This window comes from Fundulus heteroclitus, chromosome 3 (assembly GCF_011125445.2).
Source record: "Fundulus heteroclitus isolate FHET01 chromosome 3, MU-UCD_Fhet_4.1, whole genome shotgun sequence".
Lineage (NCBI taxonomy): Eukaryota > Metazoa > Chordata > Actinopteri > Cyprinodontiformes > Fundulidae > Fundulus > Fundulus heteroclitus.
In genome coordinates, this window is record NC_046363.1 from 23,863,367 (window position 1) to 23,880,516 (window position 17,150).

The window sequence follows — 17,150 nt, forward strand, 5'->3', positions numbered from 1 at the left end:
CACGTGAAATCCCCAATAAAATACACCGAAGTGTGTGGCCGTAATATAATAAAACGTAAAAAGTTCAAGAGGTAGGAATACTTTTTTTTTTTTTTTTTTTTCCACTGTAATTTCTCAATTAGAAGGCAGCCGGTCTGGGCGTCTGACCAATGACCCGCAGAGAGATAACCGACCGACTCAAGATAGTTTCCTTGAAGCGCACTCGCACACAACAGCAGGCGACGCAACAATCTGCGGCTTTGTTCCGTCTTCCCCCCCCCGATAAGACCGCAAACACACACTGTCTCCTCTGTCTGCGCGAGCTGATGTGTATCTGACATCAGTATTTAGTTTTGTAATAATCCAATATGCATCATCGCGTCAGATGACAGTGGTTTCGGCGGATCTCAGAATAGCCGAGCCGCCGTCACGGAGGCGGTATCTGGGTTAGCATCTCTGGGCCGCGCGCTCAATATGGGCTTTGTGTTGCACGTTCCTTCGTATTTCCTGACCGTGTCATAGTGGAGTAATTCTCCGAACGTAAGTGAAAACCTCAGCCCCCCCGGTGGCACAGCAAGCCCCTCTGTCTGCTTCAGCTTCGTTCATTCATTCATTTGTTCGTCTCTGTCTCCTTTCCTGTTTACAGCAAACCGCTCTTCACTGGTCGGCGTTTTATAACCGGCCGGAGCACGTCCGCCTTCTCATCAAGCACGATTCCAACATCGGCATCCCGGACAGCGAGGGCAAGATACCTCTGCACTGGGCGGCGCACAGCCAGGAGGCCAGCGCCACGCAAACCGTGCGCTGCATACTGGTGCGTGCTAAAAACGCTCGCGTACGGCTCAATCTGCCTCCCGTCTGCCACTCTCACCCATCAGTCTGCCCTCCTCTTTTTTTGTTTTGTTTTGTGTGTGTGTGAAGGAAGCGGCGCCCACAGAGTCCCTGCTGAACTGGCAGGACTATGAGGGTCGGACGCCTTTGCACTTTGCCGTCGCCGACGGTAACCAGGCCGTGGTTGAGGTGCTGACGTCTTACGAGGGCTGCAACGTCACCGCTTACGACAACCTGTTCAGGACGCCGCTGCACTGGGCGGCTCTGCTGGGTGAGTGGAGCGGGTTGGCCGTCCCCTTTGGTTCAAAATGCCCCGACAGCTGCGTCCGCTGGATTAGATGATAAGGTGCTTTTTAATTTGTCACTACACGTACAAGGTACAGCGAAACTTCGTAGATCACATGGAGGGTTAGCCTGTCCTGACCAGCGGTAGGGGAAACCGGAGCGCCCGGAGAAAACCTCCGCAGACACGCGGAGAACATGCCAACTCCACACAGGAAGGCCCCCCTGCCGAGCCTGGGACCTGAACCCGGGGCAAGAGTGCTAACCGCTGTTCCATCGTGCAGCACAGTGGAAATTCGATTTTAGTGTTTTCTAGGTCTGGATAGGTGGGAAATAAATACACTGCAAAAATGGAACTTAAAGTAAGTAAAATGTTCTTAAAATGAGTGTATTTGTCCTTGATTTGAGCAGGTAAATAAGATGATTTGCCAAATGGAATAAGATTTTTGCATTTAAAATAGGAACAACTCATCTCCATCGTCTTATTTCAAGTGCCGGATGTCTAATTATCTTATTTTAGGGGTCAAAATACTCATTCCATTGGCAAATAATCTTATTTACCTGCTCAAATCAGGGACAAATACACTAAATTTAAGAACATTTTACTTATTTTTAGATCCGTTTTTTGCAGTGTATCCAGTCTTTTCTTCGTCATTCCCTTCCTCTCTTTTCTTCCAATGGTCCTGCTCCTGCTTCCCTTACTTTCTTTTTTAATAATTTGACCCTAGAGGCCTTTATTTGACAGTAGGTTCAGACTGACAGGAAATGAGGGATGTGGGGGGGGGGGGGGGGGGGGGGGGGGAGAGACGTCCGGCAAAGGTCCACAGGCCAGGACTTAAACCTGAGACGGTCATATCGAGAACTGAGGCCTTTACCTCCCTTTACTTGTGTTGCTGGTTGTTCCACATTTGTTGTTCTTCCATAAATGTCTTCTTTTATTTCTCTTCATTTGTTTTTTTCCCCGTCTCCGCTCTGTATTCTTCCTTCCTCATGTCCCACTGTCCTTCTTTCTGTTCTTCCTTACTTGTCTTCTTTCTTGTTTATCTGCCCCCCCACACCACCACCACCACCCAACCCATAGCATGCCAGCACTGAAGGAGGTAGATAATAATAATAATAATAATACATTTTATTTGTAATGCACTTTACATTTAAGAAAAATCTCAAAGTGCTACAGGTAAAATCATCATAGAAGGGTAAAATCAAAATTTAAAACTAAGCATCGCTTTAAAACACTTATGAATAAAATCAATAGCATAATTGTAAAATGTTAAAAGTCATACGTCCTGCTAAAAAGAAATGTTTTTAATTTTTTTTTAAATAGTCTGCGGTTCCCTCAGATGATCAGGGAGGGCATTCCAGGCCCGAGGAGCGGCAGAGCAGAAGGCACGGTCGCCCATGGTGCTTAGGAGGAGGAGGAGGTGGTTTAAGTGTTTTGAGCGGCGGGATCGTGTTGTAGTGAGAGGGGTGAGCAGTTCCTTCAGGTGTAGTGAGGCATTTCCATAGATGCACTGTTAGGTGAGAATTGAGATCTTGTATTCAATCCTTGCAGAAACAGGAAGCCAGTGAAGGGAGCGGAGAATGGGTGTGATGTGGTCGTACTTTCGGACTCTCATCAGGTAGACATACCAGACCTCGTACAAAAGGAGAACCAAACCAAACAGGAAGCTCTGCTGTATAAACTTTTTTTTAAAGTCGTAAGAGTGACATAAATGCACAAAACTCCAACTGAGACTTTGCTGGAGCAGCTTTTGTTTAGATTTAAAGTGAATCTGATTGGATTTTCTTGCCATTTCCTTTTTTTTTTGCACTCTACACAGAGGTCACAATGGATCAAAATGATCTTATTGCGTGAATTCCTCGCCACAGCGGAGAGAGTTATCAGTCACTGGAAAAAATATAGTCATTTTAAAAAGAGACATTTTAAAACCTGGACATTTCCCCAGAAAATATGGAAAAACCGCCGAGGGAGGCAACCAAGAGACGGCAGGAATTTCTAACAAGGACTGAATGTGTTCCTCATGTGACAATAATATCATGTAATCTCCATATGTCTGAACTCAGGGGTAGAGTTGCAAGACAAAAAGCCTTTTCATTAAGACCTGGCAAAAAGCGTGTTGTGGGAGAGCGTGTGTTGTCGTCTGATGAAGCAAACTTTCTATCTACAGCTCCATGAGGGAAGCTCGACCCAAAAACGTCCATCACCACAAGCCGATGACCTGGGGTTCCTTTTTCTTTACATGGAAATTCAGTTTTTTGTCAAAGTGGGGGGGGGGAAAGGTTTGAAAAGTTTGAGAAATCCGTCACTTTGGACCCCAAAATGTTCAGGTTTGTGCCAGAAAGCAGAGTATGATGAAGGGTTTCATATTCCCGCATCAATGTGAGTCACGCGGAGATCCAAACCAACAAGAGAACGGCTCCACCGGGAGAGATCACAACTTTGGAACGGCCTTGCCAAAATTTAAATCTAGATCTGGTCCCAAAAGCTGCAGGTTTCTCTGAAGCCACATTTTTAAAATAAACAGATTTACGTCGACACAACAAGCCGCCATTTTGAACAGGGACGTGCACGCTTTAATAAAGGGTCGTGGGTTTGTGTGTCCCCCGTCTCTGCCCCTCCAACTTCATGTCTTCCTGATACAAAAACTGATTTTTCAGGGCATGCAAAAATCGTCCATCTGCTGCTGGAGCGAAACACATCTGGGACGATTCCCTCGGACAGCCAAGGAGCGACGCCGCTGCATTACGGAGCTCAGAGCAACAACGCTGTGAGTCTCACGCACAGTTTGCTGATACCTTAGTCAAATTACTGGAGTTTTGAAGTGTTTCTTATCTTTCTGGCGCTTTAAGGATTAAACGGGTCAGATGTTATCAACCCGCTTTGTGATTTTGAGTGCAGTAGCCATCAAGCTCAACAAAGGAAGAAAAAAAAAACGTTTGCTTGCTTTGATGTCATAACGAGTCCAATTAATGCCGTTAATAAACCGCCGCTGTCTCTCTCTCTCTCTCTCTGCGCTCGAAGGAGACGGTCGGTGTGTTTCTGTCGCACCCGTCTGTGAAAGACGAGCCCGACCTGGAGGGGCGGACGGCCTTCATGTGGGCCGCCGGGAAGGGCAGCGACGACGTCATCCGCACCATGCTCGCCCTCGCCCCTCGAATCGACATCAACATGGCCGACAAGTACGGCGGCACCGGTGAGAAGCGTGGACCCTGACCTTTGACACGCACACGCTCAAAAAAAAAACCCGTGACATACTGTATATACACATAAGCAGCATGGGAGTATCCCGTCGGCCGAACCAGCCAGCCGTCGTTCATACATGAATGGCGTGCTGGAGTCGCGGTAATGAGCTGGAGTGAAGGACGGAAGAACCGACTGGAGGCCAAATCACTTCTCATGCACTTGACTGGATACGAGGAGGAGGAGGAGGAGGAGGAGCTGCGTCGCTCCTCATTAGATGCCCCCTGTCTGGTTAGCCCACAGAGGAGCAGCATTCAAGAGGACGAGTGAAGAAAGAAAGAGATCAGGGGTGGGGGGGGGTCAGCATCCTGAGGGTGTTTCGCCTTTTCGATTACAGGATCGTCCTGATAAATGCTGTCTGTGCGTTTCAAACAGCGCTCCACGCCGCCTCCCTGTCAGGCCACGTGAGCACGGTGAGGCTGCTGCTGGAGAAGGGAGCGACGGTCGACTCTCTGGACGTCATGAAGCACACGCCGCTGTTCCGCGCCTGCGAGATGGGTTACAAAGATGTTATACTCACGCTCATCAAAGGTGTGTGTGTGTGCTAATTACACGTTAGCGAGCCGTGGTTACACGGTGCCTTGCAAACACATTTCATACTTCCTTGATTTTGTGCGATAGATGGACAAAGTTGCACATAACTGTGAAGTCTTCTCTTTTTTGTTAAGGTAAAAATCTAAATCAGTGAATGCGTTTGTGTTGAGCCCCCATGTGTCATTACTTTGTCGGGCCGACTTTCTCTGCAGCTGCATTTGCAGGTGTTTGTGGGTCGTGTCTCTTCCAGCTTTACACACCTGGAGGCTGACATTTTGCCCAATTCCAGCAGGTCAGTCAGACTGGATGGAGAGTGGCTTCGGTTTTCTGCAACTCCAGCCCTCTAGTGCCACTGTCCCGCAACGTTTGCATGCATCCCTGCTGCGGCACACCTGAATCAAGAGGCTGAGTGACCCCCTTGGCATGTCTGCAAGTTTTACAAAAGCCTGGGGTCTCATTAATAAAGTTTGGGTCCGCACAAAATAGGGCCTGAAATTTGCATACCTCAATTTTTATGCAAAACTTGGGATCTATAATAAAAAAATAAAAAAAAAACTTGTCAGGGAAATGTGCAACACTGACCCAGGCGTACACTCATTTTGGAGGCAGGGAGGCAGATGGTGACGTGGTGAATTGTAGCCAAACTGCTTGATTCCTCTCAGGCGTTCAATTTTACTCCAGATCAGACTTTAATCACGGGTCGACTTTATCAGGAGCGTTCAAAACCGCTGTGCTATACATCCTTGAGCTGGTGACGCATTACTATACTTAAGCACCTTTTCAATAATAAAAAAAATGCCCATAATCCATCTTAAATCTTAAATCAAAGTCCACACAACGTTTCACATTCATTCACCACCACCCCGAGGACCCCACAGATTAACAGATAAGTTCTGAGAAGTTGTGATTACTTTAAACAGTCAAACACACTCGTGTAATGCTGCGCTGTGGATGTATTGGCACTGGTGGAGGACCTTGCATGTGGCCATTGATGATGATGATACCCTGCTTTAGACTCCCAGCTATGCATTCTGCTATAACTCACAGCACCCAGGTTCTGCATCCTAACCCGCTCTCCAAAGCCCAGAACGCAGAGGATGCGCTTTAGTAGTTTCTTTAGTAGTTAGCTCATTGCTCCTCAGAATGTCGACCTGAACGCTCAGCCGTTTGAAACTGCAATCAACCTCACTTTTTAACAAGTTCTTTTAAAGCGGTCAACATCTGTGCTTTTAACTCTGATTTGCACGTTTAGTAAACTCCCTCTTTTTTTTTAGTTTATTTGTTTTTTTTCTCCATGAAAAAATCAACTGAGTCATTTAAATAGACAGTAATATTTTTGATTTGCTCCATGACTAAATGTGAGCATGAAGAGAAGCAGAACATGAGGCAAAACATTCAGGTGCAGCGGAGATCTATATAGGAAAATTACACGCTGGTGTGTGTGTGTTTGATAAATTTTCATTTATTTTGGCATGCGTACACTTTAAGTATGGATTCTACGCAATGTTTCATAAATGAGACCCCTGGTCATTAAACGTTCATTAGATTCTGCTGTGTCGGAGCGGGGATGCATCCAAAGGTTGCCGGACCGCGGGCCTCGAGGACTGGAGTGAGAGACGCCTGATCCAAACCTTTGTAGCTCTGGCTGCATGTTTAGGGTTGTAGTCCTGCTGGAAGGCGAACCTGTGCTCCTCTCAGGTCTTCCAGCATTGCTCCTGATTAAGCTCTAGTCATCTTTCCATTAACCGTGAGCAGCTTCCCACAGCTTGATTCTGCCACCACCATTTTTCACAGGAGGTATGTTGTGTTCAGGGTGTTAGTTTTTTTTGCCAAACGTAGCACTTTGTGTATTTGTCAAAAAAGCGTTGGTTTCGTCCGAGCAGAGGACCTTCTTCCATGTTTCCTGTGTCCCTTCATGGCTTGTTTCACTACATGTTTCTTAACAAACCTCTGAGGGCTGGACTTTTTTTTAATTATACTGAGATTAAATTACATCCAGGTGGATGGCATTTACTAATCGGGTAACTTCTGAAGATAGTTTATTAAACTTTTTGTTTTTTTAGCAATACCAGAGTCAAGGGGGGCTGAACACTGCAAAATGGTTCTAAAAATAAGTACAATTTTCTTAAAATGTGTGTTTTTGTCCTAGATTTGAGCAGGTAAATAATATTATCTGCCAATGGAATTAGTTTTTTGACCCCTAAAATAATAATGGAGATGAATTGTTCCTATTTTAAGTGCAGAAGTCTTATTCTATTGGCAGATCATCTTATTTACCTGCTCAAATCAAGGACAGATACACTCATTTTAAGAAAATATTACTTCTTTTTAGTTCCATTTTTGCAGTGAATACATGAAGGGGAAATCATTTTAAAAACAACGCATCACAATTATGCACTACTTTGCATTAATCTAACACATAAAATGGCAATAAAATTCTCTGCAGGGCACCTAGACTGGCAGTCGTCTGTCAGACAATTCTCTTCCTTTATTAATTGTCTTGTTCTTTACGTTTCCCAAACAAATGACACGCAGGTTCCGCCTGTGTTGACCTGGTCGATGTGGACGGTCACACCGCTCTCCACTGGGCGGCCCTGGGGGGGAACGCCGAGGTCTGCCAGATACTGATGGAGAACGGGATTAGTCCCAACGTGCAGGTAGAAATGCTTCAGAGATCTCACGACCTGAAAGAGCACCTTAGAGTCTGTTTTTGTGTCGCGTCTTTCAGTGCACGGCGGGAACCTGTGATCATTCGTTTCCTTTAAACACTGGCTGAATGGTGGCATGGTTGTCAGCGTGGCTGCCTTGGAGCAAGAAGGTCCAGGGTTCAAGTCCCAGCCTGGGGTCTTTCTGCATGTTCTCCCTGTGCATGTGGGGGTTCTCTCCATTTCTACAGCTTCCGTTCAGCATGATGGATTAATTGATGATTTCCCTTTAGGATTGAGTGTGTCTGTGGATATACACAATAGATGGGTGGCATTTACAGCCTTCTAATAAATGATATTGTTAGAGATGAGCTTTCATCTGCTTTCATTCTCTCTTCACCTGCTGAGGTTTAGGCACCTGCCTGTAATTTAAAAACTGACTTACCTGGATTTGTGTTGTTTGAGTGATTTACCGTGCAGTAAGTTTTAAACTTAACATAAACGTTTTAGTTTTTGTTTCCCCGTGTTTCAGACTTTCTTGTGGTCCTTGATGAACAGTTTCATAGTCGCTTTCTTTTAATTTTGGCAGCGTTTTTAACCGCTTTCTGTGGATCCCCTTTAGCCAACCGTGATGGCAGACTGTGTGCTTGGAGACATAAAGAAGAGGAAAAGTGAAGCACAGAGGAAGCAGAGTGGCTAGAAAATGTAAAAGTCACGACTGACACAGGCCCCCGAAGAATTAGTTATTGCACTGCAAAAAGGGATCTAAAAATAAGTAAAATGTTCTTGAAATGAGTGTATTTGTCCTTGATTCCCAATGGAATGAGTATTTTGACCCCTAAAAATAAGATAATTAGACATCCTGCACTTGAAATAAGATGATGGAGATGAGTTGTTCCTATTTTAAGAGCAAAAATCTTATTCCATTGGCAAATCATCTTATTTACCTGCTCAAATCAAGGACAAATACACTCATTTTAAGAAAATTTTAATCATTTTAAGTTCCGTTTTTGCAGTGTGTTCAGTATTTTTCTCAGATTTAGCCATAGATTTGGGGCCGTTGTGTGTTTTGTCGGCCTGTTTGAAACAAAATGCTTAAACTCCAGTTTATGGCTACCTGCAGACACTGACGGTTGATCTTTTGGGCTTAGGTGCCTTGGTTGAAGCCTGAAAGAATCACTTGTCGGCCTTACAAGGCCTAACAAACGAACAATAAACCCTATTTTCTGACCGAGAATGGTCAGAAACTGGAGAGGAAAGAATGAAAAAGCAGTCACAGTCCAAATGAATACTTAAAAAAAAAAAAAAAAAAATCAAAAAAGCGCTAAGTTCTGCTGTTCGAGTCCATTTTTAAGGGTTTTTTTTCTTTTTTTTTCTTCACTTTTTTCTTCTTCTTTTTTTTCTCTTTTTTTCTTTTTTTCCCTTTTTTCTTCTTTTTTCCTTTTTTTCCTCTCTTTTTTTTTCTTTTCTTTTTTTTTTTTTCCTTCCTTAATTCTGTTTCTGACCGCAGGATCACGCGGGACGCACTCCGTTGCAGTGCGCCGCCTACGGTGGTTACATCACATGCATGGCGGTTCTCATGGAGAACAATGCCGACCCAAACATTCAGGACAAGGAGGTGAAGACTAGATTGGTGCAAATGCGTTCGGCTCTAATAAAGGCCGATAACGTGATCCGTGTCTCCTCTTTTTTCCGGGGGAGCACAGGGGCGGACGGCGCTCCACTGGTCTTGCAACAACGGGTACCTGGATGCTGTGAAGCTGCTGCTGGGCTACAACGCCTTCCCCAACCAAATGGAGCACACCGAGGAGAGGTGAGGAGAGGCGACGAGGCCAGGGAGGGCGGCCGTATTAACTAACACCTGTTTGTCTTGGGCAGATATACCCCCCTGGACTACGCTTTGCTGGGGGGCCACAGCGAGGTGACCCAGTTCATGCTGGAGCATGGCGCTCTGTCCATAGCGGCCATCCAGGACATCGCCGCCGCCACCATCCAGGCCGTCTACAAGGGCTACACCGTCCGTAAGGCCTTCAGGGAGAGGAAGCAGCTCCTCATGCGGCACGAGCAACTGCGCAAGGACGCGGCCAAGTGAGGGGAGCACACAACGAGCACGCACCTGAGATACCTTCTGTGTGAGCAGGCTCCAGCTGTGCAGCCACGCCTGACCGTCCATGCCGTGGCTTTTTGTCACACTCGACAGAAAGTCAACACCGGATCCGTGCATCTCTTCTTTTTATCTGTCGTCGTGAGGAGAGGTGGAGGAGATCTTCCCCTTCAGAAGGACATCTTCTGCCGGCTGTTTGTCTCCTGTTGTAGTTTCAGTCGTCGCTATCCGTCTCTGTCGTCCGTCTCCTTCCTGTCGTCCCGTAAACACATGCGTCTTCCCTCCGTCTCCGGCCTCCAGTTTGCTCTCCGTTGGCTGTTTGCTCACCGCTGTCTCCCCCTCGTTTGGATTAGCAGATTTAGTTTAAACGGGGGGAACAAATTAATCTTTTTCGGCTTTCAGAGCAAAACGTATAAATGGAGCCACGGAGCTGTTTAATGTGAAGTTTACGTACTTGAGGTTTTTACGGCAACACCGGAAGGACAGAGGCGTCTTTGAGCTGGGTCCACTCTGTTGCCGAATAATCAAAGAGCAAATTTTTTCTAGGCATCAAAGAGTTTGCCCCACATAAATAACAGAAATGAAACATACGCCTGCTTAGATTACTAATTCTGTGGCTCCTGAGGTCAATAAAGGGAGCAGCTTGCAAGAAAATGACCAAACCTTTGAACCTCTTCACATTTTGTCACGTTGCATTCACCAACTTCAGCGGGTTTTATTGTGCTTCTGTTTGATAGACCCACAGAAAGTAGCGCATAACTGTTCATTTGAAGTAAAATGATATAAAATAAAAGCCGGAAAAGTGTGTCAAGCAATGGAAATGGTCCCCCTTTACCTTTGATAGTCCTAAATGAAGACACCTTATTCTTTAATTAAGTCCATCTGGGTGTAATTTAGTTAGAGAACATGAAGACCAAGGAACCCAGCAGGGATAAAGACGAGGACAGGTTTGCAGCTCGGGTTCTAAATTAATATTCTGAGCTTTAGTTTGATTTAAAAATGAAAATCATAATTAATCGTTAGCATAGCTGGTAATCAAAACTCTTTAAATTCTCCAGACGTGAACTCTTTTACGCTCAGACTCCAGCTTTTTCCTGCTGTGCATTTTATGCAAAGCCGTTTTTATTTTTTTTGTTTTTTTTTGTTTTTTGGTCATTATTCTTTTTTGTGTTGTTTTTGCAGAAAGAGAGAGGAAGGGCAGCGAAGGAGAGGGGCAGCGCAGCGGGTTCCAGAGGACGGCGCAGACAGACGACGGGTTTCACCGTCGGGAGCGGAGCAGGAGGAGCTCCTCTTAACGAACATCGTGGAAGGCCTAAACGTGAACGATTCGACTTTGGACGCGAAGAACCGCGCAAAGATCAAAGAAGGGAGGCATAAAGGTACAAAAGCAGTACGCAAACGTGTTACCGCCACACAATAATGATAATAAACAGGTTAAATAGACCCTGATTAGAGAAATTATATCTGTTAATTATATTTTTTGGCTTTTTACCAGCCCAGAGGAGCAGGTTATCCAGAAGAAGTATCGCAGCTGAAAGACATGCAGCCCCTGAAGCTTTGAGCTGCAGTTCTACTCTGAGCGACCACGCCGCGTCTGAAGCTCCGCAGCACACCAAGCTGAAGAAGCTCCTCTCTCCCGCCGGCTCCAGAGAGCCCCCCAGTCCAAGACCCACACCCCACACAGCGCCCAGAGCTGGGCAACGATCCTCCTCGGTGGCGTCTGCTGCTTCCACGGCCGTCTCCCCTGCTGACCGAGCTGAGGCGAGACCCGGAGAGGGCAGGAAGAAAGACTCCTCACGCAAGCACAGGAGCCACAAGGAGCCGACCTCAGAGGCAGCTCTCAGAGACCGGGCTCAGCCTCCGTCACTGAGGAGCAGCTCCTCTTCAGATCCCAAGAGGCTTCGGAGGAGAGCGCAGCCTGAGGTGACCTCAACAGGCACCGAGGAGGAGCGGGTCAGGAGGAATGAAGCCGCACGTGTCCTCCAGCGAGCGTGGCAAAGGTGGGTCGATGTTCGTACCTGGAAATGGAGTTCACCAACTCCGACGTGTGTTTTAACTGTGGGACACCGGCAGTCCCGTGCAGTGCCCTCCACAGACATCATATACGTAGACGCGTCATAGGGCGCAGGTTCACCGCCATATTGTATGTGGCAGAAGTTCTGTTGTAGTGAACGTGGATGAGAGAAGACGCCTCATTCCTGTGCTGCATGGAAATGTATTTGGGCTGATTTCACTCCTTGTATCTGCCTTCTATAAACTAAGGCTGCACCATAGTGCAAAACTGGACACACTAAAGCTGCAGAGTGGCAACACTAGGAAAAAGCTGTGCAAGACCATTCTTTTTCAAGGTTTTTAGCTTGCATACAGTACAGACTATTGTATTTAGACATAGATGTGCATATATAGATTTTCAAGTATTATAAATAAGCCAAATAAATAGCTTTGTGATTATATATATATATATATATATATATATATATATATATATATATATATATATATATATATATATATATATATATATATATATATGTGTGTGTGTGTGTATATATATATATATGTATATATATGTATGTATATGTGAATCGTGTCCGATGTGAATCTTTAGGAACAAACTTTTTGGAGGAGTATTAAAGAGGTAAAATTACTAATATGAGAAAAAAAAGACCTAGGACAATTAAGTAAAAAAAAAAAAACATAAAAGTGGTAATGTTATGAGAAAAACGTATTATGAGAATTAAGAGGGAACATTTCCAGAATAGTCAAAGTTTGCAGAATTATTTCACTCCTGGAGTAATAGGGCCAGGTTAGATTTTTTTAATTATTTTTATTCTTTACGAGAATAAATTCAGGAGAATGAAGCGAATACAAAGTATATTCAGAGATTAAAGTCCCTCTGATACTGTTTAAGTGACTGAGTAACTGCAGATTTGCCACATTCAAAATGGCGGACGCTCTGACGCATCGCAGCATAGGCAGAACCCGCCCAATGACGCGTCTACGTATATAATGTCTATGGAGCCCTCACGTCCCCCACCCAAACGAACATTAAGTGTCCTGGATGCCATCAGCAGGAGAGCCATGGGGGAGAGAGCGTGGGAGAGAGTCAGACCAGAAATGCTATAATCTAAAACGTTCAAACAAGATTAACAAGAGGCTAAAAGTTCAGCTGGGCTACTCTTAATAGCTACCAGCAGCTCCTTGCTCCCTCTTACGCTCGCCGTGTTTCTCTTAGAGGCTGCCAGTTCGCCGCGGGAGGCCCTCTGTTTCTCTGCAACTTTCACATTTAGATTGCCAACATGCCGCTTATTAAGTGCCCCGAATAAACTGTTTACTCTGTTTAGGCTTATGGAGCATCGGTCTGGAGACTTGCCAGCGTTCGGGCCTTTGAACGCCGTCTGATCTGCCATGTTTTTTTGGGGGGGGGGGTTTCAGGTTCTGTGCACGCAGGAGGAGAGAGGTGAGGGCCTGTGAAGAAGCCGAGCCGAGCAAGTCGAGCTGCACCCACGGAAGGAAGAAAATGGACAACAGAGCGGCGCCTGGCAAACCTGCGTCGAGTAAAAGCTCCGTGCTGCAGAGCATCTATGGTAAGAGACAGAGGTGACTGGCTAAAGCGCAGCTTTTGGCTTTTACGGCGCCTTGCAAAAACTTTTTCAAAGTTTTGTCAAGTTACAACCACAAAATTCATGAATTATATTCATTTGATTTAATATGCTCATCAGAATCAGCTTTATTTCAGACAATCCAGTGAAATTTATAAATTAAACAGATACAAACATTATGTATAAATAATGATCTATATAATTATATGTATAATTTAGTGATTATGTCTGAAAAGGATCATGAAAACGTATGTGAACACATACGAGGAGTTTGACTCTGGACTGTGCAACGCTCACCATGTGCTTACTTATACAATAACACAATAATGCAGGAGAAAAAAAAATCAAACACAGTCTGCAGTATAGAAAACACATAAGAACACACTATAAATAAGCGGACATCTGGTTTTATAATCATCTGAAAAGAGGAGAGGGTATGGCATGGTTAGCCTTGACTCACCTTGAGGAATGAGGCACAAGGTTACTGTGGAGGAGCTGCAGAGGACCACACCTCAGGTGGGGCAAGCCGTTTAAACGACAATTACTCATTATTATAATTGAAAATCTGTGAAAAATACTTAAATATCGACGCCTTTTAATCTGACTTAGCTTGAACAGGCAAACAGGTTTCACAATTTTATTTCTATAAACTTTGGAGGGCAGCACATCCGTTTCCTTCCACTATTGCTCTACTTTTTGTTGACCCATCTCTAAATGCATCGAGGTTTGTGGTTTTAAAATAAAAACCAAAGATTTTCAAAGCATCTGCTCAGGACAAAATCCATCTGAGCACTTGAGTATCAGAAACGGAGGACAATTATGCAGCTCGTCTCCAAGCAGTTCAGGTTTCTTACAGGAAATTGACTACAGGCAGCTGAGAAAATGTGTAATTGATCTTAAAATGATTATTTTCTTACTTAAAAGACCCTTAGAAACAATACATTTCTAGGCAGTATCAAAGCTTTTATAACTCTAAATAAACACCAGAACCGGGCGGGAAACGATGCAACAGGTTGTTTGACAATGAATGCGTCTTCCATGACTTTATTTATTGTCACATCAGTTGTTTTCAAAGGTAATGGAGCAGTTAGTTACCCCAGTAACATCACGGAGGAGAGCCAATCAAACAGCTGCCTTGGCTTTTAGCCGAGGTGAGCGGGCGTGGCAGCAGCTTCTGCAACCACCGGTGAATGTTGGGATGCGTTTTCAACTGTTTAAAATAAGTTGGTGGTTTGAGTTTAGCAGGAGAGAAATAAATAGTTGCTGCTGCCGCCCTGTGAAACGATTAAAGCTGAGGATTTGGACGGAAAGCGACGAGCTCTCAGGTGTAAGTACCAGTGTTCATATCTGGACACTATCAGCCGGGTTTTTCTGCCATGGTTTCGCTCCTTCAGACAGGCCCGACCTTCAGCGCACATCACCAGGTGATGATAGGAGGACAGGCAGAAACACACACGTGCTTCCCCCCCCCCCTCCCCAACCTCAGAAGGGTCCTCGGTGCGGCTGTTCCCCTCCTCCTCCCCCCTTTTCTCTCACTCTGTCTCTCCTTCTCCCTTCCTGACAGTTCCTGGCACTGTGAAAAGTTCAGAGCTGTCACGGGGAATGTCAAACGACTGCGTAGGGCTTTTCGCTACACACACACACACACACTCACACACACCTTTATGATGCTATACACACACACACACACACACACACACACACGTTCACAAGGCGGATTTTCTCACTCCGTCCTGTTTTTTATTTCCAAGAATCCGAAGGATGTTCGACACACTAACGCTGCTCGCTTTAGTGTGGTAAACCTTTTTATGCGTTTTTGTTCATTAGCAGCTTTACAGGGAGGAGGGCAAAGAAGGGGGGGAGACATGCGGTGAACGTCTCGGGTGGGGAATCGAACCCTGGACCGACGCAGTGAGGCCTACAGCCTCTCTGCATGGTGGCTCTGCTCTTCCACTGAGCCACACGTTTTCCCAAAACATTTCCAGATCCCTCAAATGTTTCTCGACTTTCTACAGCAATTTGCTGTGATTTTTTTTTTTTTTTTTTTTTTTTTTACAATGTTTACATTTCAATTGTTTACATAAACCGCTGCTGCATCTTTATCCTGAAATCTACTGCAATTTACTGTGATCTTTCAAGCTGTATGCAAATGAAATTTCGTTCTGTACGCACTTTGTCCATACAAAATGACAATAAAGTTGTCTAAGTCTACAGAGGCGCTTTACATTTTGAAGATTCGTAACTTTAAATCATATTTATGTTGTGGTTTAGCTAAACTTCGTCTCGAATTGTGAAGACGGTTTAAAAATCTGTCAAACTGGTTGTATTGTCGCACCTGAGACGCTTTTCAATTAGATTTTTCTGGCTGTTTGAACAGAGTAATAATTAAAAAAAAGCTTAATAAGCCCCATAGGAATTAACTCTCAAGCCCTTCAACAGTTGTTAAAGTGTGACAGTAGGGACATAATGGAACTAAAATTAAGTCAAATTATCTTGAAATTAGTGCATTTGTCCTTGATTTGAGCAGATAAATAAAAGATTATCTACCAACGGAATTAGTATTTTACCCCTAAAATAACATAAATACAACTTGAAATAAGATGGAGTGAGTTTTTCCTACTTTAAGTGCAACAAAAATCTTATTCTCTTTTTGCAGTGTATAAAGACAAGAGGACATCATGCAGCCTCAGCTTCCTGAATTCAGAAATGACGGGGCTAAACATCCCCTCCATGTCATCCAAATATAAATATATATTTTCATGCACCCTCCTTTTAGGTAACTCTATGGCGCGACGAGGACGCTCGCTGCAGGGCTCTCAGCCCCACCTCCTGCTGGACGCTCCCCTACGCACGCAGAGTCAGCGTAAGAGCATGCATCCACACGACAAACGTCTGTTGGCACACTTTCAGGCTCCCTAAAGTCGATCTTCTGCCTGTGTTCCAGTGGGCGGTCTAGACTTCGTGCACCTGACCGACGCCTTGAGTCAAGCCAAGCAGTTCTCCTACCACCTGAGACCGCAGAGTGCAGGACAGGGGACGAGAGGCCGCGGGAAACACTGAGCTCACTTCCTGTCTGCCAACAGTGCCTTACCAAAAAACAAACTTCAGTTTTTGTTTGGGTTTTTTTTTATTGGGATTTTAAGAAATGGACTTAATTCACATTATTACTTATTATGAAGTAAAAGAAAATGTGCGATGCTTTTGTATTTGGGTGCATTGCTTTAGAGTATGTTTAGAGACAAAGATATTTGCCCATTAATCATTGCACAATAGTTTAATCTTAGGCTGGTGGGTTGGAGGGCGTCTGCAGCACAGTTTACAGGACTTCAATTCAATTTAAATTAGTACTGAACCAAAGTTCAGTCCAGACATTCGTCAATATGGTTTGATATAAATCGTCTATTGCAGCTCTGGCTGTACACTGCAAAAACCGACCTTAAAATAAGTAAAATGTTCTTAAAATTTGGGTTTTTGTCCTTGATTTGAGCAGGTAAATGATATTATCTGCCAATGGAATGAGTATTTTGACCCCTAAAATAAGATAATTAGACATCCTACACTTGAAATAAGATGATGGAGATGAGTTGTTCCTATTTTAAGTGCAAAAATCCTATGCCATTGGCAAATCATCTTATTTACCTGCTCAAATCAAGGACAGATACACTCATTTTAAGAAAATTATACTTATTTTTAGTTCAGTTTTTGCAGTGTATGTTTAGGGTTGATGTCCTGCTTGAAGGTGAACCTTTGCCCCAGACCTAAGTCTTCTGCAGGTTTTAACAGGTTTCCGCAGCTTTTGTTTATGGTCTCATTCCTCCACATGTAGTCCCCTACGTGGCTCGTAGCAAAGTGCAAACAAGATGTCTTAAGGATTCTGTCCAGCTCTTTGATAAAGGTCGGATTTGTGGAATGCACGACTAAAACTGCTGCCG

The 17,150-nt window shown here is 44.6% G+C and overlaps 1 protein-coding gene across 4 annotated transcripts in view; it reads left to right on the forward strand.

Annotated features, from left to right (window-relative positions):
• The window catches only part of invs (inversin), a 37,425-nt gene extending 21,009 nt beyond the window's left edge, over positions 1–16,416 (forward strand). For 3 of the 4 annotated variants that reach the window (XM_036133492.1, XM_021308831.2, XM_036133500.1), the window contains 14 exons: positions 626–793; positions 901–1,081; positions 3,751–3,860; positions 4,115–4,286; positions 4,709–4,864; positions 7,403–7,524; positions 9,023–9,130; positions 9,219–9,325; positions 9,391–9,600; positions 10,799–10,995; positions 11,112–11,616; positions 13,052–13,203; positions 15,995–16,081; positions 16,163–16,416. In XM_036133492.1, the coding sequence (XP_035989385.1) occupies positions 626–793; positions 901–1,081; positions 3,751–3,860; positions 4,115–4,286; positions 4,709–4,864; positions 7,403–7,524; positions 9,023–9,130; positions 9,219–9,325; positions 9,391–9,600; positions 10,799–10,995; positions 11,112–11,616; positions 13,052–13,203; positions 15,995–16,081; positions 16,163–16,278 (2,391 nt within the window). In that variant the 3' untranslated portion in view covers positions 16,279–16,416. The remainder of the gene's footprint in view (positions 1–625; positions 794–900; positions 1,082–3,750; positions 3,861–4,114; positions 4,287–4,708; positions 4,865–7,402; positions 7,525–9,022; positions 9,131–9,218; positions 9,326–9,390; positions 9,601–10,798; positions 10,996–11,111; positions 11,617–13,051; positions 13,204–15,994; positions 16,082–16,162) is intronic. The other variant, XM_036133507.1, reaches the window with a different exon arrangement.
• The last annotated feature ends 734 nt before the right edge of the window (positions 16,417–17,150 follow it).